Here is a 23,696-nt window from a genome sequence, read left to right on the forward strand (position 1 = left end):
AAATTAGCTTAGGTTAAAGAGAGAGATTACTTAACAAGGATCACTTAATAAAAATTCTAGAGAGTATAAGACCACTTAAGAAAAATCAATTAAAAAGAAAAACCACTCAAGAAGAAAGATCACTCATTTAAGAAAAGAAAGATTACTTAAGAAGAAATATCTCTTAAGAAAAAAGATCACTTAAGAATAGAAAGATCATCAGATCACTTAAGAAAATCAAGAGACCACTTAAGAAAAGGGTAATTAGGAAAGTTAGTCTGAGAAGGAAAATTTAGGCAATTATCTTTTTAGGATAGGGAGAGAGTGATAGAGAGACCGCTTAATCTTTATACTAAGATGTTCAGGTACTAAATATTGTGTCATGAAAATTACTAACAAATAAAATGTGTTACTGCTGTAAAATTTTTACAATAATTAAATAAGTTAAATTTCTGCTAAAAGAACAAGAAATTCATATGAGATCACCTAAGGCCGCAAGAACATAATTAATTAACACCATTGAATATTGAATCATCATAATTATTTATACAAACTTCAATATAAATATCCTTCGTTATACAAAACTTGTATCTCGGCACAGTGTATTATAACCACAATCATTTATGATTTTCTATCACTCCTTTTCCATAGATCAATATTTGCAAAAAATTGTAGTTTAATAACCTACCTACATAATCCCTAAATGATTAATAACTGAGTAGAAATAGACAAAGCTACACCACTAATTAGCACGCGTGCAACATCATAGACAACTAACAAATTGAATATTCAACCATCATAATTATTTACATAAATCTCATTATAAACATCCTTCATAATACAAAACTTTTATTTTTGCACAACGTATTAAACCACATTCATTTATTTATATCCATCACTACCTTTCCATAAATACATATTTTGCAATGACTAAAGTTTAATAGCCTAACACCATAATTCCTATATAATTGATGGCCGACTTCAAAACGACTAAACTAAAACACTAATAAGCTCGCGCGCAACATGATTTTGATGGAAGAGAGAAAGATTCAATAAAGGGTATCAGGAGATTGTAATGAGAGAAAGAGATCAAGAGAGAGAAAGTTGAAAATGAGTGGAAGAGAATTCAAGAAGCAAGAGTAACACGTGCCGCTGAACATGCAAAGTAAGTGAAGGGCAAAATAGGGCAGCCACTGTAGATAAGAAAAGCTAAGGCAAATGTGAAGGGTAATTTTGGCTGCTATCCTTATGGATAGTATCAAGAGACTATTACACGGCAAACTCAACTACTGTAGTAATCGACTTTAATATATATATTAGTGCTGCCTATATGTACATAATATTACCACAAATGTTGAATATAAACTACAGGACTTTATGATACAAGTCAAAAAATTAAACAAGTTATTTTTAAAAAGGGAAAAAAATTAAATTTATTTTTTAAAAAAAAATTAAAGTTATTTTTTTAAGAGTTGATAACATAATGATAATTTAATCCGAATCTAGAAGCAAAATAAGCATATCCGAGTCAAAAATTAATAAAGAAAAATAAATAAATTATTTAAAAAAAAACATTCATAGATAATCGTTTATAAATATTTACAAGAATTAGTGACAGAATAACCATATAGTCCGGCTCTAGAAGCAAAAGAATCATATCCGAATAAAAAATTAATAAAGACAAGTAGTAAATTTGTAAATGTGAACATGTTATTAGGTCAGACCCAATTCACGTAAATTAAAAAGTCCTATCTTTTGACTGCATTTAAAATTCAATCGAGGTTATGCATTTAGACTTACATGCAAATTGAAGACCAACTCTAAGCACCTATAATTAGCACAAAAATAATGTAACTAAGGCTTTGTTTGGTTCATTGTTAGTAAAGGAAAAGAAGAGAAAGGAAAGGAGGGAAAAAGAAAGGAAGAGAAGGGAAAAGAAAGAGATTTTATTTCCAATGTTTGGTAAATAAAATGTAATGAAGGGAAAAGAAGGAAATATGCTTTTCTTTTCACTTTCCAGTCGAATTCCTCCAAATTTAGGAGGAAATGAAAGCTGAAAGTTTATAAAGAGACTTTCCTTTCACTTCCCTTCCTTTCTTTTAAATTTTTATGTCATTTATCAAACCAAACATGGGAACACATTAAAACATTTTCCTTTCTTTTCTTTAACAGCCAAATCCCTTCAACCAAAAAGGGCCTAAAGTGATCAATTTTTTACACTTTCTTAATAAAATACACTTCATTTTTTTTCCTTACCAAAAACATTATTATCAATTTTTTAAAAAAATATCCATGATCAACACTATTTTAGACACATGTAACAAGCACCCGAACATAAATTTCTTTTCAAACTCATTTCCTTTTTGAAAAAAAAAAAGAAAAACCCCCCACATTGCGGCACCTCAAGACAAGAATTACACCCTAAAATTCCAACTAGCATGCGCGCGAAGCGCGTGTAAAGCACCCTAGTTGAAACAAAACAAGCAAACTAAGAAAATGAGAAAAGATAGTCACAAAAAAGAAACTGACTTTTCATTTTCTTACTATTCATCATATAACTTTTGTTATATATATAAAGCAACAAAACCAAGATAATAACTGCCAACTATAAGTAGCGTCAATCTAGAAATCATTAGGGCCCGATCGGGCTAGCCTTGCTCGATCGAGCGAACACACACAGTGACAACATCAGTGCACGCGGGTCCGATTGGGCGGAGTTAGTATTATATACTCTTGGATCACGGTACTCCATACCCAATATACTTGAGTTATTTGGCCTAATTCTTATGTTATTTTGCTTAAAACCTTGTGTTATTTTGCTAAAATAATATGCTATTCACTTATTTACTTCAACATTATGCATAAAAAAAATAAAAAATAAAAAAATAACAACAACATGCATTTATTAAAATAACATGTACTTATTTAAAAAATTACATATATATAAATTGAAATAATAAGAGGTTCACACCAAAATAACATGAATTTTATAAACCTAGAGTACAGCGAAAGGATTAATGTTGAAAAAATAACATATACAGTATATAAATTGAAATAACAAGAAGTTCATATTAAACTAACATAAATTTTATAAATCTGGAGTACCATGCACACGGTACTCCAGGAGTAGCATAGAATTTGCGTCAGAGTACAGCCACCCTCGCTTACATACGCGCCTTATCGGGCGGTGCAAGCTTGACCGGGCTGCAGTGCAGTATTGCAACTTCTCAATCTTGCGTTTGATTGGGTCGACATGATAAAGCGTGATGGCATTGTAGGGTTTGTTATTGCTATAATTCCTTTGCTAATTAATTTGCTATACCATAACCTAAGAAAATTAATCTAACAAACATGAAAATAATCTCAATACTCCAAGTTATTCTACATCTATGTACTCTGTTACAAAAAATTATAACAAATGTACTTCTAGCAATGTAAAAATAATAATAATACCCAAAATATACCAAATTCTTCCTATTTTAAGAAAATAATAAATAAATAAAAAGAAGAAGAAGAAAGCTATACATCTATCAAAAACAATGTATATATATATTACAACTTTACAAGTAGGTGTTTACTCCAATTTTCAATTAAATCTTTTATGCAAAAAATTCAACCACCATATTTTAAGGTTGAAGGTACAAGATGTATCATATGCTCTATTTTATATATTTATCGAAGGAATTATGTCTTCAATAAGTGCAATTATTAGATATATCAAAAATCATTATTATGGAGATAATTAGTTCATTCTTTTGAGTCGTCATTATCTGGTGCTAGATATGGCAAATTATCTTTAGGGTAGTTAAATACTCCAAATCCCAATAGAATGGATCCTATGAGGTCACACACAAGGGTATTGGGTTAAACAAGTAAGAGGCCCATTAATGGGTCTCATGAGATTATAGCCCATGAAAGGTGTTGGGCTAGAGTAGTTTGATTAGGATCAGGATTTTAGGCTTGACATGGACTCTTATTTAGAGATTTGATCTATAAATAAAGTTCATGCCTTGGGTTGAAAAAAAGACACAATTAACAGTCAGTGAATTGTGAAACAAGGCAACCGGTTTTCCCAAAACCCTAAACTCCCTTTTCTCTCTCTTTCCTCACGGCCTTCCCCTCTCTTCCTCACGTCCGTACGGCCGCTGCCCCTTGGTGGTAGCTCGTGGTATTCGTTGTGGTGGTTCGTGGTTAATTTGTCTCTATTCTCCGTAGAAGGTTGATTGAAGTGTTCAATCACAACTAACTAGCATTAGTGGAGGTTTAATCTGTGCCTGTGGATCAAGTAGAGGAATCACGCTTGGAGTTCTTTATCTCCCATTGTTCTTGCTCGATCGCACGTGGAATCACGCCTCAAAGGTACAATTACTTGTTCTTTATGTGTTATGCAATGATATTGGTTATTAGATGCTTATGAATGAGATTCATGCAATTCCTCTTAGACTATCTAAAGTCCTACACTTACATCTATATCCTCGAAAGTGGAATGTAAAACCTCGTCTTATCCCAAAATATTTCTATCAATTTAATATTTATTCATGGTGTAAATTCCTTCAAAAGTATTAAAAAGAGTTAATAGGTGTTTTATTCTACATTTCTATTTATTTTCTTCCTATTTTACTTACTAACTTATAGGTTAGTAATTTACAATTTTATGTTAATATGATTTTTGAAAAAATATATAGTTATAAATATTATGAGTAAAATAATAAAAATTTTATTATTTTTTTTTCCTCAAAAAAAATAATAAAATTTTTATATAGTACACGTGTACTGTGTGCCTCTTAGCTTGTTTTTTTAGTATGCAATTAACGATATTTAGCAATAAGTAAATAATAATTAAAAGTTCGAATCTAATGTGATTTGAATGTTTTTTTGGTTTGGTCTGAACTGATCTAATTTAATCTGATCTGAAGTTTCTAAATTTATTAAGAATAAGCAAAAAGTATCTGAAACAAGTTAAAGATCACAAGTCCTAAAAACATATGATCACAAGGTTTGATTAAAGTAGCAACTCAGTGCAACGCCCAGGCCACACATTAATTGTTAATTATAATATAGATGCTCACATAAATACTAAATACGTTTCACAATAAATGTAACGTTTTAATTATCTTACTTTCCAACACTATCTTCACCATTATTTTTTGCGTAGATCTTGGTTTTAAAAAGCGAGAGGCGCACCGAGGCGCAAAGGGTCCCCAGAGCCTAGGCGCGAGGCGCAAAGCGGAGGCGCGCGCCTCTTGGATACGAGGCGCACCTTAAGTGCCCAAAACCTTATAATTTACTTCTAGACCAAGATATAAGCCTTAAATAATCAAAATAACATATTATAAATGCATAAATTAACAAAGGAACTACAAGATACCCTTAAAAGGCGCTAATGGCATGAAACTCTCTAACTAAAAAGCAAATCACACATTCAACATAAAAAGTAAATCAAGTAGAAAGAAAAGCAAACATAGTAGGTCTTCAAGCTTGTTATATGGCATACTAAGACACTAGTAATCCATCTCCTCATCCGATGAATCATCATACACATCCTCCTCTTCTTGATAAGCCTCATCTCCACTTACATCTTCTTCCATCTCATCATCATAATTCTCATTATCATCATCATCTATCACAATTGTATGACGTGGTTTAGAAGTGGAGCCACTAGCAATTCCCTTTCCTTTATCAACTTTTGATGCTCCTCTAGTAGCATAGAAAGGTTCATTAGCTCCAGAGGCTTTACTAACTGTACTCCAAGTCAAGTCCTCCCCTTCAAATACAAAATCATTCTCCTCCTCCTCCTCTTCTTCCATTCTTACAAGTAGCCACTCATTGCTTTCATCAATTTCATTTAAGACAATGGGATCAATGGTGACTTTCCTCTTGTATCGCCGTTGCAATGCACGATTATACTTGACATAAACCATGTCATTTAATCGACTTTGTGCCAATCGATTCCTCTTTTTAGAATGAAGCTGTAAAAATAGAATAATATAAGCTATTTAATGTAATACAATAAAATCATATTACATAAATCAATAAAAGTGAAGGTACAAACCTGTTGAAAAACACCCCAATTTCTTTCACAACCTGTAGCACTACAAGTGAGGCTAAGAATTTTGATGGCAAACATTTGGAGATTAGGAGTTGTTGCACCATAAGCTGACCACCAATCTGCCGGAGATTTGGTCTTCCTTCCCCTAATTGCCATTGTACGACCAAAGAGACCGGTAGCATTCTTAAATTCATCCAACTCTGCAAGTATTTTATCTTGAGTTTCCACAATCGAAACTAGCCTTTCAATACAATCATACAAACCTTTCAAAACTTCCTCACAATTTACATTTACGGAATGATCATAATGAAGTTCCGGATTTAGATAAAAACCCGCCGCATGCAAAGGATGATGAAGTTGACTATCCCACCTTTTATCAATGATCTCAAATACCTTAATGTAGTTCTCTTCTCTTAATTCAAAAGTCTTTGCTATAGTCTCTTTAGCTCTATCCATGGCTTCATAAATGTATCCCATCGGAGGCTTTTTCTCACCATCAACAAGTCTAAGCACCTTAACAAGGGGACTAACAAGCTTAAGAGCATACACCACATTCTTCCAAAAGCTTGCTTGCAAAATATAAGTTGCAATTTTCTTTCCTCCTGCTTCCTTCTGCCACTTGGAAGCACTCCATTCTTGAGAGGTTATCATCTTTCTCAAGTTTCCCTTTTGCTTATGAAATTGAGTTAGTGTAATGAAAGATGTTGCAAACCTAGTAATTGATGGCCTATGTAAATTCCTTTGTTGTGTGAACTTCCTCATCAAGTTCACCAGAGAGGTATGATTATAAATATAGCCATTGATGAACATGCACTTCTTTAGTGCATTCAAAACTCTTGGTAGTTTGCCAATGTCTTCTAACATCAAATCAATACAATGAGCAGCACAAGGAGTCCAATAAAGATGAGGTCTCTTAGATTCAAGTTTTTTTCCTACAATTCACAAAAAAGAAAAAAAAGTATTAAATAAAAACTTACAAAGCAAAACAATTAGTAAAATTTAATTGAACATATCACAAGAGTGACAAGACTATTTACTAATTCATACCGGCTTTGACATAATTGGATGCATTGTCCGTCACCACTTGAACAACATTTTCCTCTCCAATTTCATCCACCATCTTATCTAGAAGTTTATACAATAACTCCGCATCTTTCACAACATCCGAAACATCCAATGATCTTATGAACACGGAACCCTTAGGAGAATTGACAAGGAAGTTTATAATATCCTTTTGGACAACCGAATCACGCCATCCATCGGATAAAATTGAACAACCTTTACTTGCCCACTCTTTCTTGTTCTCCTCTACTTGCATCTCAACATCTTTCACTTCTTTGTTCAAGATAGGAACTCTAAGCTCATACATACTTGGTGGTTTTAATCCGGGACCATATTGACCAATAGCTTCAATCATTGCTCCAAAGCTAGCATAGGTAGCCGCATTGAATGGAATTCCCGCATCATAAAACCACTTACCAATTGTCCTACAAGTTTTCTCCCTTAACTCGTTATCACAAGCACCAAAAATTCCTTTCCTTTCCTTCCTAGCTTGCATTACTTCTTTAGGAGTTGAAGTGATAAACATATCCAAAGGACCTTTGTGCCTAGGCTTCTTAACAACTTTTTCACGTTTTGTGACAACATCTTCCTCTTCTTCATCAACATCATCCGTTTCAAGTTGGGACATGCTAGGCATCATTTGACTATCCACTTTTGCTTGAGCTTTGTTTATCATAAAAGTCTTAACTTCCTCCCTCACATGTTCTGGACATTTAGGACATTTAGTGACATTTCTAAAGCCACCAACTAAGTGTTGTTTCAAACGATGTGCCCCTCCCTTAGTCACGTTACCACAAAAACTACAATGCCAATTAACTCTATTATTAGGTTCCGGTTTTCCATATTTTCTAGCCGGGTCGGGATCGGATGATCCGGTGGAAGGAAGAGACTCTTCATCCATGTTCCTATAACAGAAAACAGTAACAATTTTCGTCAAAAAAAAAACAGTAACAAAATAAATATATATAAACAGAGAAAAACAAAAAAAATTAGAACCAAAAAACTAAAATAAATAAACTGGAAAGCCAAACAAAAAAAAACAGTAACAAAATAAATATATATAAACAGAGAAAAACAAAAAAATTGGAACCAAAAAACTAAAATAAATAAACTGGAAAGCCAAAAAAAAAAAAAAAAAAAAAAAAAAAAAAAAAAAAAAACAGAATATAAAATCAGAATACAGAAGTTAAAAAACAAATTTTAAAAACAAAAGAAAAAAAGAAGCAGGTATACAATTTTAAAGAGAACGAAGAAGGTATACAATTCCTTAAAAAAAAAAAAAAAAAAAAAAAAAAAAAGAAGCAGTACAAAAAACGAAAAAAAATAAATAAAGCAAGCTAACCTGGTTTTCGGCGAGATCCACCACTGCTTGGGTCGTTTCCTGCGAGAATCGGCAGGTTTCCGGCGAGAACCAGTAAGTTCCGGCGAGATTTGGCAGGTTTCCGGCGAGAATTGGTTGAGACCCAACGTGAATTGCCTGGTTTCTGGAAGCTAGGGTTTTACTTTTCAAATAGATTTGTTTTCTCTCTCTTCTATTTCTTTAATTAAAGCCTGTTTTTTTTTTTTAATAAATTGAAGTTGCACGTGCGTATAAAGGCCTAAGATCTACAAGGCGTTGCCTCACAGCGCCTCACGCCTCAAGGCTTAAGCGCTGAGGCGCGCGCCTCCTATACTTCGCCACGCTTTTACACAGTGAGGCGCTTTGCAGCCCGCCTCGCTTCGCCTCGCGCCTCAAGTGCGCCTAGGCGCGCTTTTTTAAACTAAGGCGTAGATTAATAAACAATACAAAAAATTACTATAAAAAACATATTTAGAAACTACACATTATATAGAGATGTATAAAATGTAATTAGAAATAATAGATGAATAATGCAAAAGATCAAAACGTAGCATGTTTAGAATCCCTTGCCATCCTTAGGAAGAGTAATGACAATACCAAGAGCCCAAGAATATACCTTTGTGGGAAGAAAGAAAATAGTACACTTGTGCCAAGAGGCCCAAGAGGTAGACCTATCAATTCAGGTCAATAGGTCGGGTTCGAGTCAGATTTCAAGTCGATTTGGTCATTTGGTTAAGAGTGGTTTGGAATTTGGATCATTTAAGTCATTACAAAATATGATTAATCACGGGTCATTTGGGTCGGGTCAGGTTGGGTCCGGGGTTCTCTCTCAATAACTCGGGTTTGGAATCGGTTCGAGTCAGTTCAGGTTACTGGGTCGGGTCAAGAATTGACAGGTCTACCAAGAGGGGACGTCACTTGTAAGTGAAATCAAATGTTACTCGTACATTAGTGGTTCGTAGTTGTTCGTACAGTTGGTGGTTGATATATAAATTAATTGTTCTGGGAAGTGGTTATTTATGATTTGAAGTATAAAAGCTAGACCACACTCTACATTTCTTTTGTAGTAGAGGACAAATAATGTGGAAATCTGATTTGCATTCAATATTTGATGGTCAAGAAATGCAACTCTGGTATTACATACATATTTAAGAAGCACTTTTGCTAAACTACCATTCACAGTAAAGAGACCTGGATTCTGGAATCCAAGTTCATCACACCATAATTAAGAAGCACCTTTGCTAAACTACCATTACCATTCACAGTATATAGCATTTGCCTTGAGACTGAAGTAATTATCAAACCAATCACTGCTTTCGAAGGCTCAAGATGAATAAATACATCAAGTTCTCTAGTAAAACTAATAATCACAACATAATCCTTGTTATTCTGTTATGAGTAAGTTTGTTTATAACATTTATGCTGTCACTGGTCAGGTACATTGGCATAACAGGTGAAGCAGAGTTTCGAGTAGAGTAATCCCAAAACTGCAATGATCAAAGGAATAATTTTGCCTAGCAGAATACAGCATTTCTTTTTTTTTTTGGAGAAATTGTTCTGATAAGTGCTTCTCTGTTCATTGTGGCACTGTATTGTTACAAGGCTTGATTAACCTGAAAATTTGATAATTCATCTGTAAATCTGTTGCATAGTTGGTTTTTTTTTTTTTTTTTTTTTTTTTTTTTTTTTTTTTTTTTTTTTTTTTTTTTTTTTAACGAAACATTATTAATTCAGAAATAAGATACAGATAATAAGTTGAACATAATAGCTCAAAACCAGAGACGTCAAATAGAATCACTACTTTCATAATGAATTTGTTTGACAATAATAATTCCTCAAACAAATACATAACACCATATTGTGTAAATCAAACAGTAACCTACAAACAAGTTATTGATTTTTATTTTCTTTGGCATCAATATGTCTCCAAGGATTTAGAGCCTCTCTAGCAGCCTGAGCTTCTGGTGAATTCTCCCAAGCCCGCTTTTCTGATTCCAGAACTGTTACCTTGTCATCTACATTGAAAAAAAAAGGCATTAGGAAACTTGAAAGCTACCTAAATTTATATTGCACAACGCACATACATTTCAGAATACCTGAAACTTGTTTTATGATTGAGGTATTATTGTGCTTAATGCTTCACAAGTTTTTTAGGCTTTTTAATATAACCACAACCACCCTTAAGATCCCCAGCAAACGGGTCGGAAGGACTATTTACCTCACGTCTTTATCAATCAACACAAATCTAGAAAACAACTAAAACAAGTAAACGCCCAAACCACAGCTATGTACAATATTCCAGGGATGAAACCCTTCATCTAAAGCACAGGACATCAACAATAAATCCTCGAGCACATACCAAGACATGTCCAACATAAAACTCTAATTCAGATTACTTTCAGGATCTGAACATGGATAACAGCTTCAATCCTCAAGATCTCAACTTATCAAGTCTGCATTCAATTGTGAATCAAATGTACTTAATAGAATTTAAACACCCAAAGGTTTTTAATAGTAGCCATCCAATGAGTAAGATAATAGCTGTAGTTGCACCCGGATGCACAATAGGTTTTGCACCCGAAATACCAGACCTGAGGAGGTTGAATTGGAACTTGCCAACATGAATAAAGCATCTATCCTGAAATAACCAAGGGCTATGTCACTAACAAGAAGGGATTTGTATTATATCAATGAAAAGAATAAATTAAGAGGACTCTACTCAGGAACCTTTGGAAAATTAAGCAGCAATTGACCTTGGCAATGACCTAATGACCAGTGTTTTTTGATTAAATAATCCCCACATGAACTGTGAACTGAAAAAGGCAACTTAATACATGAGTAATAAATTTTTTCCTACTTTACAAACCTAAGTGAATCACATTCCAATACCCAATCTTGCACTAGCAAATTAACAATGCTTCTGACCTATACCAGAGTACCAGACTACTAATTTTTTATTAGGCACCAAAAAAGAGACTAACTCATACACATAAGAGCACATAAAAATATTGGATGGTGATGATGGAAGGTGGAAACCAAAAGGAGATTCATCCTCATGGTACTAGAATATCAGTAGTTATGAGTAATGACTCATCCTCTCCCTACACTTCCATCAACAAGCTCGTCAAGTGACAAGGAATTTGCTTCATTATCCATCGTGATACTTTGAAACAATAGCCATCCAATTATAAGCATGGCATTAAAATGAGGCATCCCTTTTTTATCAATAACCAACCTTGCCCAAATATACGCTAAATATCTAATATGACATATTAGGCAGGTCAAGTAGAGTGGGCATGAGACATGACACCTATAAAATCTCAGTCTTCATGCAGAGGTTACTTCCCCAATATGATAAGATACTAATCATCCTATAGCCAACAGGCCCAACACAGCTCAAGCAAATTACAAAATCTGCAAATGTACAACATCCTCATCAAAACCAATTTAAAATCCCGCTAATGGCTCCAAGATTAAAGATACTAAAATTAGCACCACATATTAGATGTACTCTAGAAGGTTCATGAGGCCAAATCCTTCTACACATTATAGACAAATCCTGAATCGACTCTAATTGTAGTAGCATTATAATAGCTGGAATAATTTGCTATTGAATAAAGGGCTCTCATTCTGGTCAGTTATCATGTATAACTAAAATCAGATGTTTGATAATAGTCTGATCCAAAACTACCCACAAAAGGAACTCAAGTTTATTAATGAATAAATTAGGTAAATAAGCAAGCCCCCATAGAATTTGGGGTCTTGTCAATTGGCAACTATGACACCTTAGCTTTGACAGTCCCTGGGTATTGGATACTAGAGAAGATGGCAGTTATTAAGTCTGGATTGATAAAGTAAACAAACTAAACTTTTCAACGGCATGAGCAGTACATCATCATCTTGAAAATTTCACCAATTTTAGCAATATATATACTAGCCATAAGAGCGGCAGGAATCTTCATAGTTCATATAGATCATTGATCTTTGCGTATATCACTTCACAAAGCATGATAAATGGAGGCAATTCATCAGTTAAATTGTAGATTGCTAGTTGGGCACTTTTATCATATTCTGAATGCAAAATGTACATGAATAGAACTAAGAAAAAAATGATATATTTTCGGGAAAAAACGGAAAGAAAGGAGAAATGGAGATTTCTCACACAGAATCCAGTTTTAATCATGAAATACTCCATGGAAGCTCCAATCATAGCAGAACCCACTTCAATCTTCACATACCAATCCAGGAACTTCATCTGCCACAAAAAAAAAATAAAAAATAAAAAATAAATAAATAAATATAAATAAAAATAAAAAAGGGTTTGGACTTATAAGTACCAATAATTCCAAAAGGCAATCATGAATATTTGTTAGATGTTTGACCTCTAAATTGCTTATTTATATTTATTATCAAAAATTCCAATATGGATCTTTGAAAATGGATCTTTTCTATGGATCAAGGAATTATTTTGGCAGAAAATACAGGATAATGTGATGAATATTGGCTGAAAATATACAAAACAAAAGCCTGCACTACGTTTATTTTAGCAACCAAACTCAAATCAATTACCAAAATTAGGGTTGAAAAATCGCATAAATTCTTCTCAGTTAAGAATATATATGTAAATTGCACATAGAAAAATTCTAGCAACAAAATCACAAGTTATAATCTTCCAAACTTCAGAAATCCTAAGCAAAAGTTCATTAGTCTACCTTAGAAGAACCCTAAATTGACTACGAAACTAATTTTAGATTATGAAAATGATATTCGATTATTAAAAAAAAAAAAAAAAAAAAAAAAGAGAGAATAAAGAAACTTACTCAGAAGCTGCTTCAATGGAGAGAAAGCGCAGAAGCCGTATCAATGGAGGATTCAGAGTACACGTCAATGGAAAATGGAAAAATGGGAGGATGTTAGTAAATGAGCAGTGCTATTACTGCTATATGCCAGATTTGAGTTTTCGCTAATTTTATGTAGGTGAAAATGAAAGTTTTTCACCTTGAATTTGATTTGCAAATCAAGTACTCCGTACCTTTTTTTTTTTTTTTTTTTTTTTTTTTTTCTTCTTCTTTTGGAAATTATCATTGATACATTCCACGCTTTGACTTTTATTAATGATATACACCTCATTAAACTTTCATTATCAACGATACACCTATACTTTTCCCTAATTAACTACAGTAATCTAAACGTTAAGTAAACGTTAATTGTGATTAGTTGACAGCAATTTTGGACTGACTTGGCTAGACTAAAATGCCCCCCCACCCACTCATTAACACTCCCTCCAAGCCTAACCAACAACATTAAATACAAAACTTTTGATCGTTCATCTCCCTCCAAGCCATTGATTATTCAGAGAAAAAAAAAATAAAAGTAAAAAGAAGAGACTATGAATGGAAATGGAGCATACAAACAGAAAGGTGTATAAGTAGGGGAAATTTCACAAAAACGGAGGGAAAAAAGGAAGGAAAATTTAAAGGGAAATTTAATGAGAGGGGCAAAGTATCTTTAGCCTCCTAACCTTTAAAACGTTGTCAACTAATCATAATTAACGTTTACTTAACGTTTAGGTTACTGTAGTTAATAAGGGAAAAGTTTAGGTGTACCATTGATAATGAAAGTTTAATGAGATGTATGTGTATGACTAAAGGTGGGCATCGTGTCGTGCTGGGCCGTTGCGGGCCGTGCCTGAGTGGGGCTCATGCCGGCCAATGCCGTGCCAAATTTTGGCACACCCCAGCCCAGCACGGCCCACTTGTCTGGCGGGCCGTGTCGTGTCGGGCTGCGGGCCACCCGTAATTTTTTTTTAAAAAAAATATATAAAAATGTATATATATATATAAAAAAATAAAAAATAAAAAATAAAAAAAAAATCGATATATATATATATTTTTTTGAACAAGTTAAGTTTATATAAATAATGTTATTTTTTTTATGTTTATGTTAATGTTAATATATTTTTTTTATGTTTATGTTAATGTTAATATATTTTTTTTACAACTTTAATTTAATTAAACTTAAACATAAATTGTTTATATAAACTTAATTAAATAAGGTAATATAAATAAACTTAATTAAATAAGTTTATTTGATTAAATAAGTTTATATAAATAAACTTAATTAAATAACTTTTAATATAATTGGGCATGGGCCGTGCCGGTTTGCTGACCCACAGGCCGACAACCGTGCCGCCCACCGTGCCCGTGTCGGATTTCAATTTTTTGTTCACGGCACGGCCCACGGCCCACAAGTGGGCCGCCGTGCCGGAGTCGTGCCGGGCCCGTGCCGCCCGCGTGCCGGCACAACCCATGCCCATCTTTAGGTGTATTATTGATAAAAGTCGAAACTTGGAATGTATCATTGATAATTTCCCTTTTTTTTTAAAGTAAGATGAAGACCCTACTTAGGGTTTAGTCATTCTAGATGTCATCGCTTGAGAGTAAAGGGGGATATAAAGGAATCCCCCTACTCTCAAGCATTTTGTAGTTGGTGAGGCTCGAACTCGTGACCTCAAAATCACAAGGTGAGTTCCCTACCAACTCCCCAAGCTTTGCCTGGTACTCCATACTCTTATTATTTGCTTCATTTCTTCATGTACGGAAAAAGAGTAGAAAGTACTTGAAAAAGGAAAATTTGTCAAGAATAAGTCGACCTTTGTATGGTTAGCTCAAAATAAGTTAATCTTTCAATTAACTCAAAATAAGTCGATTTTTATAAGATATTTTCTCAAAATGAGTCCTAACATGTTAGATTAAAAGGTAACTGATTATTAAGGTAAAATATGACACTTGTCATTATGTAGTTGGTTCATTTAAAAAAAAATTAATTAAGATTTATTTTTTAAATAATCATTAAAAAAATCAATTAACAATTAAATAATTAAAATAGATTAAAAAAAAAATCCCAACCCCCTTCCTCCGCCAGTGGCTGGCGACCAGCTCCCTAGTGTCGGCGCGACCTCACCCCCTATCTTTACCCTAACCCGCGAGCCCATTCTCATTCCTCCACCCTCCCCACTTTCCCTGTACTGGAAACTGTAGGGTTTTAGGTACTATAATGCGGTATTTCATGAATCATATTCGTTCGCACCTAAACAGGATCTACAAGCATAACACATAAAGAATCACATAATACATACCTTTGTCGCGTGATTTCCACAAGCGATTAACTGTCAATTAGGGAGATAATAGAGCCCCAAGTGTTGCTCCTCTACTTAGTCTACGAGATAGGATTGAACCTCCACTACTGCTAAGTAGTTGGGCATGAACACTTCGAACCACCTTCTACAGAAAGGGGAGGAGGAAACCGACCACGAACACCACCACACCACCATCGTGCACCACCTTGCACTAGGGGGTCATACAGTTGTACGGACGTGAGGAAGGGAGTGAGTGAGGAGCGAGATTGCATGAGGCTAGGGTTTGGTTGCTTACTAGTCAATTCTCAATTGACTGGTTAAATGTAGTATGTCAAACCCTAGGCAAGGCCTCTATTTATACATCATATGTATAATTAGAGTGCAAACCAAGCCCACAATACTCTCCCTTTAATCCCATATGGCCCCCCACTCCATGAGGCCCAATAATGAGCTTCTTTCTTTTGTTCAGTCCATCACCCATTTGTGTGACCTTATAGGATCCATTCTATCGGGCTTTGAACTATTTGACTAGCCCAAAGATCATTGATCACGTCTAGCAACAAATAGTGACGACCCAAAAGAATGAACTTAATTATATCCATAATTTGATCCATTATATATCTAGTAATTGCACTTGACGAAGACATAAATCCTTCAATGAAACGACCCAAGCACGGCTTAGTCAAGTAGATCACGTTGCGAAGACTAATGCTCCAAACGAAATCAAATCCGTTGGGTTTAGGGTTTTGGGGTGACATTTCTTGGTGAGGAAGGGTAGGGTGGGTCGATTAAGGGGTGGGGACGGAGAATGGGGGTCGTTTCGCCGTTTCTAATTAGAGGGACATGGGGGAGAGGTGGAAACTGGTGTTGGAATTGGGGTGGGGAAAGCGGGAATGGGGAAAATGGAAGGGCGGGCTGCCGTGGGTGGGTTGGTCGGCGTCGGAAAACAGTAATGGGCTCGCGTGCTGGTCGCCAGCCGCTGACAGGGGGAGGGGGCTAGCGATGGTCAATTTGGGTCGGGGAAGATGGTGGTGGCAGAGCTTTTTTGTTTTTTAGTTTTTATAATTTGTTACTTAATATAATTTTAGTTAAACATTAACAAATTATTTTTAATGTAAAAACTGACCTATTTGGTAGGTTGTAGACCTGTTTGGTAGGTTGTACGTCATTTGACCTATTATAATCAAATACTCCTTAAAAGTCGACTTATTTTGAGTTAATTAAAAAGTTGGCTTATTTTAAGCTAACCACGCAATGGTTAACTTATTCTTGACAAATTTTCCAAAAAAAAAAAAAAAAAAGTTTATCAAATAATAAAACTGTAAATAATTTAACAATTTTGCTGCCATTTGATCGTTTCTTCAAATAATATTTTCCCAACTATAAGACTATTGTTTTTGTTATTTTGGGAAATAAAATGATGATATAAGTATGAAGTAAATTTAATGAACTTAAAGTTTATTTAAAAAAAATGTCCTAGAATAACCAACTTCTTTAACAGTTTTTTCAAGAAATTAATCATTATTAGCCATTAACTTAGATTTGGTAATTCACATCAGGTTATTCACCAAATTTTAAATCAGAGGCTTAATCAGATGGCAGAAACTCAAACTGCATACTAAAAGCAATTCTTACAAAATAGTTTGTATCTAATGATATGTCATAGGTGCGAAAACACACAAAATTCCGGATCTAAATTCTATTGAAATCTTGCAATCTCATTGTGAAAATGAATTTCATACATTTTTCAACAAATTACAACCAGTATCAAGCTTCACTATCAGTCTTCCTCTTTGATTTCTTTCGATGTGACAGCTCTGAGGAGCCTGAAACAGTGACATCACTTCGACCTCGCCCCGAGTCTTGAGCAGATTGATTGCTGTACCTTGATGGCTCAGCATGGGTTCTTTTTGAAAATTCCGATGCATCAGTGACTTCAGACCGAGAACTTCTTTTGCTAGTAGATCGGCTCCTACTTTGTGAATGTGGAGTTCTCTGACTCCTAGAAGGAGTCGAAAAGTGATGAGAAGAGGTTGTCATTGAAGTCCTAGAGCTCATCGGTCCTTGGTTTTTCGTTTCATTTTCAAGGGCTATTAGTTCATTTGGATCTGGAAAATGAACCAGCGAGACATGCCGTGAAATCTTCCCAGCTGACAGGAAAACAGATACAGATTAGGCAGAGAAAGCATATGGGGTGGCTCCTCACCCCAACTAGATTGATGTTTGAGAATAAAATTGTTGTATAGCAATGTTTTAACTTCCAGCTGATAAGCTAAAAGGTTTATTTATAGTTATAGCATCAATATTTAGCTCTTTACATATGAACTGAAATAGAAGTACTTTCCAACAACAGTAATGAGCTGATAAGCAAGTTTTCCTCTGTTTATAAGCTTCTACAATACAAGTACAACTGATCTTATCATTAAGAGGTGTTATTTCTTTTTCTCTTTTATGCAAAATTTTCAAAAATTGAAACTCGAAACGAAAATTTCAGACATACCAACTTTTGGCCCAGATGGAGAGGATAGGAAGACTGTGACATCATCCGTCTCAGAGGGATAGTTGACCAAATTATAAACTTTACCTGGAACAAACAAACAACCATCAAGAGGTAGCTAGGGTAGCATATGAAATTTATTCTGTTTTAGCTTTGATAGGGTTGGCGAAAAATACCAGATTTTCCTTCAAGACTACCCAAATGTCCATCTCCATCAAGATTCAGTGACACAGTTTGCCCATCAAAATCAGGAAACTATACAAACAACAAACAGCCTGTTAGAAATAGACAATCCATTGTGCAACCCATATTCAATTTGACCCAAAAATAAATAAAATAAAAAATAAACAAAGTAGAAATAACAACAAGCAGTAGAAACAACAATCATAGATTCATAGCAATATTTGCCTCACACATTACTTCTACTAACATTTACTTAGTACTCCCTCCATTCCATACTATGTTATGATAATATACCAAGTATATAAAAGAAGAAACACTAGCATGTGGGATCTTGTTAGATTCGTCTCAATGTAAATTTCTAAAATGTCAGATTTTCATTGTTACCAAACACATTATTATAGATATCAATGGTCAAAGATAGGCATTAAAGATAGTGCAAGCCAAGTGGATAGAACAGTAAGCAACAATTGGTTTAATATAAGTTATAGTGTATAGGCAACCAACAAATGTGGAAACAGAATATGATCACTAGTTTAGAGAAACGACTGACTTAAAAGAATGAAAACCCCAATCTATAACAGATTGTACAGCTTTATTTCAAATAGCTTAAAAAGACTACAGTCATCATTAACAGCCTTCCTGTTTGGAATCCCATTCTACATTGCACAAGTGGAGAGCAAAAACTATATTCATCTTGGTTTCTTCAAAAAAAAGTTATTCATCTTGGTGAAAGACACTTATTTTCAGGAAGATTATTATAAAAATTACACTCTCTGTCTTAGACCTAGGTTATTTGAGGAGGATAGGAAGTATAAATGAATAAAAGTCAGTGATGGTGGGACCCGAGGCTGCCAATTATAAAGCAAAAGCTAATAGATAAGGTTTACTAAAAGAAGAACGTTAATTTAGAAATGGAACATCCAAAAAGGCAAATGCTAATTTACTTCAAGGACAAAGGAACAAGTGTAAGCAAGAATATTATGATTCTGGCCAGAATCACAAGACAGGCCATCTTAGTGAAAAATAATTAGGTATCACTTTCAAGGTTTGAATCTAGGCCTAATCAGTAGTAGCCATATAGAATTTATAAATAAGGGGCTAATCCACCTTCTGCTATTTAGAGGGTATAAAAAGCACAATGTCAAAGCTAATTGCTAAATCCAGACATGATCCAATTTGTCCAACCATGCCTTCCCAAGTGTTAATATGCAAAGCACACATAGGTTAGCAGCCCTTCAACAAATCCTAAACTTTTTCCTTCTCTTTAATTCCATGTTGCCATTACAAGTTCTTTGTAATTCTCACCTTTAGTTAAATACTAAGTTGGAGATACACACAGAGTTTTATATTGACAAGCCCACTTATTTCTCTCCATTATTTGCTTCCTGCAAAATTCATGTCTTGAACTTCTTTGTACTACAAAACCGTGTGCTGTACCAGTTGCATAATTTCATCTGAAAAAGTATACAAAAATAAAATAAAAATTGATTCCCTAATCACTCTAAGTGCCACATCTAGCTGAGGTTACATAGCTACCAGGCTGACTCCAGAAAATAAATGAAAAAATAAAAACTTAATCTACCAGAAAAAGGAAGCTTGAACACCAAAATTATACAGTTATACTTGAATTCATTTGACCATCCTACACAGCCAGAGTGCCAGGTACAAAAGGCAACACAGGTGCCTTATTAAGGATTCTGATTACCAATGAACCACTTTATATGGCTAACTAGGAATAGACTCACGAAATTTGTCAACAGGTCATTTTCAATGACGAAACCCATTCATGCACCACTATAATCTAATATATTTTCAATGAGGAGAAGGGAAGAAGGGAAAAAAAAAAAAAAAAAGGCACTAGCGTACTGATTTATTATTGTACAGATCTTGGGCATATTGTACCTTGGTTACATGCCTGATTCCCAATCAGGTGTCAAAGAATGCAGGAAATAGCAGTGAATACTTAATGAGGCTGATAAAGATGAAGGATCATATCATGGCAGCATTTAATATGTGATAAGATGGCTAAATGCTTTCCCATCCTCCCTCTCTTTACCTTCACTATACTTCTCAGTTTTAGAGAAATTCTCAGTTTAAAATATTAGAAGATTTGAAGAAGATGAGCCTAAGAGACAATAAAACTGAATCTATGACAATAATTAGAAGAGATTGATCTACAACCACATTGCACGAGTAAAAAGAAGACATTCACAATTGAAATCCTGCAAACAAAAATGGCTTAAGAGTGTAATATATGGGTTCCAATAAATAACCTTCACCACAGGGGGTGCTCAAATTTGACAGAAAGGTATAGCCTGATACATTCTAGTCATGCAGGTAATGCACTTATGCAGAGTTTCCATCTCAGAATCAAAGTGGAATCAAGTTTCAGTCGAAAATGCATACTCTGTTGAAGCTGAGATTGGGAAAATCAAATAATTACTCATTACAAAGATTACTCAATGATACAAGTGAATAAACCTAACAGTCAGGTTTCTAAGAAGTGGTCAAGCTCCAAAAATCCAGCGTTCACTATTTCAAACCATATATACTCCGAATGAAGTATTATAAACAAAAAGATAATGACATAAATGGCTTCAAGCTCAAAAGGTGGCCAAGGGCGCCACAACAAGATACTAACAACAGGGAGAGTAAAAGTACATAAACCCATGAGATCAATCAATTAAGTCTCACACCAAACATAACAAATCATTTACTCTAAATCTACTCCCTATGTCCCTATTTGTTTGCACCATTTTAAAACGTACATATCTTCAACCCCACTTATGCAAAATTTATAAAAACGTGATGTTCCAAAAGTAGACATTGAAATGAATCCTACAAGAGACTACTTATATAAAGTTTTAAACTTTTTACTCACAAAAATGCAACAAGGCAAACAAATATGGATAGAGGGCTTACTTTCCTACACATTACTATTAAGACAATATTAACATGGCACCTCTAAGTTATGAAAAATAACAATCAAAATTAAACAACAAAGAAAAAAAAATTAACATGAGAAAAAATCAAAATAGTTTAATTGAGAGGGGAAGAAGCTTACTTGATCATCAGGCAACTGAATAAGCCAAAGTTCAGTATCTTCATTCATCTCAATATCAATAAGAGATTCCTTGTTATCTTCCTTATAATCAGGCCCAGGAACATAACCCTTTTCCTTCACTTCTGGTTTGTCTTCCATTATTATAAATTAAATCCTGCAAAACATTTTCAACCAAATTTGACTCAATTTTCAAATTAGGCTTGAAAAATTCAAAAATCTCTCTAAATTCTTCTCGCTTAAGAACATGAATGTCAAAATTCTAATTCTAAAGGGTTGTGCATTACATTAGCAACTAAATTTGATTCGAAAAATCACATAATTTTAGGGATATTTGATTCAATAATCAAAAATTTTCTTTTCTTTTGGTTATCTTAGAATTTATAACCAATAGTTGAGATTTTCGAACCCCCTAAACTTAATGCACTGACAAATAAATTAGATTAAACCCTAGATTGTGAAATTGATAACAAAAACAAACAACTTACTTAAGCTGCTTCAATGGGGATACAAGTATTAGATAAACGGAGAACGTCGACTGCGCTTGAATGGAGAACGTTAAGAGAGAGGTAGAGGCGTATGAACCGCCACAGTTATAAACGGGGTTAAAAAGCTCGCAAGTATGCTTTAATGGAGAATTCAGAGAATTACTCTTCGGTAGAAGGGGAGGGGAAAGGGTGAAGCGGCGCAAAACACTATAAGGGAGGAAAACTTAAACGTATGAGGATTTCAATTGTTGTAATTTCATTCAAATTTACTTTTTTTTTAAGATAAGTTGAGATTCTAGAAGTGGAAAGCTAAACGTCGCCCTTAAATATCTAACTAATGTCCGCAAAATAAACTAAAATTACAAATTTACTCTTTTTTAATCAAAAAAAATTACCCCCTCAATTTACCCCCCTTCATGCTACCCACCACTACCACCTCTTCATACTAACCACCACTACCGCCACCACCACCTCCTCCTCCTCTTTTAACCATCAACTCCTTACCTCCGGTTCACGATCTACACTGCCGCGGTAATGACGAGTAAGGACAAAGGAAAGTCGGTCGACGGCGGAGAAAATGTTGGTTTTTTTTTTATTTTCTGAATTCGCGGCGAACGCCTAGATTTTTCGCATGTCCTAGGCTCAAACGCCTAGTTCGTGCGAACAACCGTGTGGTTGTATGAAAAATCTGGGCGTTTACGGTGAAACGCCTAGTTTTTTAGAATACCCTAGGCTGAAACGCCTAGTTTTTTCGATGTTTCGAAAAAACTAGGCGTTTCAGCCTAGGGTATTCGAAAATTCTAGGCGTTTCTCGGGTTTCTAATTTTTTTAAAAAAATTATCGCGACGTACTAATTCCGTGCCATTCGACGAGCCTTTGGCGAGCGTCTAAGGTTGTGTTTCTGGTATTTCGTCGTTGTCCATAAGATCTAACGAATTTGATTTTGCAAAATTTAAAAAATTTGTTTGATTTTGAATTCACGGTGGTTGGGGTGGTTGTTCGATGAGCGTTAGTGGCCGTTGACCACTAGAGAGAACGGTAAAAAGTTCTGTGTACAATAAAGGTGTGAAATTGAGGTAAACTTAATTATTTTTATAATTTTTATTATAAGGATAAATACGTAATTTTATTTTATTTTGCGGGCGTTAGTTAGATATTTGAGGGCAATATTTAACAACCCCCTTTTAGAATTGTTTAGTTTATTGGTGAGGGTGTTCGAAGATCTCATTGATTACAAAAACTTACCGATCAAATGGCATTGTTGTAATTGTAATGAAATAAGAGGATAGTTGGGTAACTTCGATCAGCAAATTGGACTTAAACTATGTCCTTTACGATTAATTTTGCATAGTGATGGTAGCGGTAACACCTAAGGGAGCTAATCGGGTGAGTCGATCACGATTGTAGGGGTGTTTGTCTCAACTCGAAAACTTTTTTGTGCTCGTTACTCGCTAATCTCAATAAAATCTAGCTCACTGTATGCTCGTTAAGGTTTAGGTGCTTCTAAAATTAGAGGTCTTTATTATTTTTTGTTTACTTTATATAAGTTTTCGTTTTTAGTTATCTTTTATTAGGAATTTACTCTTTTTCAATATATATATATATATATATATATATATATATATATATATATATATATATATATATATATATATATATATATATATATATATATTATAAAACTCTTATTAAGTGTCAAAATTTAAAAACATGGTAACTTTTATAAAAGTATTATCGAGTTGAGTCAGAGCTTGCTCAACTCGTGCTCGTTAACTAATAACATGATACTACTCTCTGTAAGGAGGGTGTGCCTATCGTAGGGGATCATTCTCCTTAAATGCCCACAACCCTTTAAAAACCTAGGATTTTACACTTGTTAGGGTGTATTAGGATTTGAATT

General features: G+C 34.3%; 2 protein-coding genes and 1 long non-coding RNA gene across 3 annotated transcripts; all 3 read right to left on the reverse strand.

The window, feature by feature from the left end:
- Nucleotides 1–5,142: 5,142 nt before the first annotated feature.
- Nucleotides 5,143–8,610, reverse strand: LOC145587560 (uncharacterized). Its single transcript, XM_081644289.1, has 4 exons — nucleotides 8,433–8,610; nucleotides 7,076–7,995; nucleotides 6,032–6,960; nucleotides 5,143–5,948 (listed from the first exon to the last, which is right to left on the reverse strand). Exons 2-4 carry the CDS (start codon nucleotides 7,989–7,991, stop codon nucleotides 5,481–5,483), a joined length of 2,313 nt encoding a protein of 770 aa, XP_081500415.1. The 5' UTR covers nucleotides 7,992–7,995; nucleotides 8,433–8,610; the 3' UTR covers nucleotides 5,143–5,480.
- A 1,599-nt stretch (nucleotides 8,611–10,209) lies between these two features.
- On the reverse strand, nucleotides 10,210–13,405 carry LOC145587562 (uncharacterized). Its single transcript, XR_014101308.1, has 3 exons — nucleotides 13,250–13,405; nucleotides 12,594–12,684; nucleotides 10,210–10,444 (listed from the first exon to the last, which is right to left on the reverse strand). It is a non-coding gene; the product is annotated as an uncharacterized LOC145587562 (long non-coding RNA).
- Nucleotides 13,406–17,139: 3,734 nt separating this feature from the next.
- Nucleotides 17,140–21,938, reverse strand: LOC145587563 (uncharacterized). Its single transcript, XM_081644290.1, has 5 exons — nucleotides 21,797–21,938; nucleotides 21,312–21,465; nucleotides 18,241–18,319; nucleotides 18,068–18,151; nucleotides 17,140–17,717 (listed from the first exon to the last, which is right to left on the reverse strand). The coding sequence occupies exons 2-5, from the start codon at nucleotides 21,447–21,449 to the stop codon at nucleotides 17,335–17,337; spliced, it is 684 nt and encodes a 227-aa protein (XP_081500416.1). The 5' UTR covers nucleotides 21,450–21,465; nucleotides 21,797–21,938; the 3' UTR covers nucleotides 17,140–17,334.
- Nucleotides 21,939–23,696: the final 1,758 nt, after the last annotated feature.

The sequence above is a fragment of the Chenopodium album genome, chromosome 17, assembly GCF_948465745.1.
Source record: "Chenopodium album chromosome 17, dcCheAlbu1.1, whole genome shotgun sequence".
NCBI lineage: Eukaryota > Viridiplantae > Streptophyta > Magnoliopsida > Caryophyllales > Amaranthaceae > Chenopodium > Chenopodium album.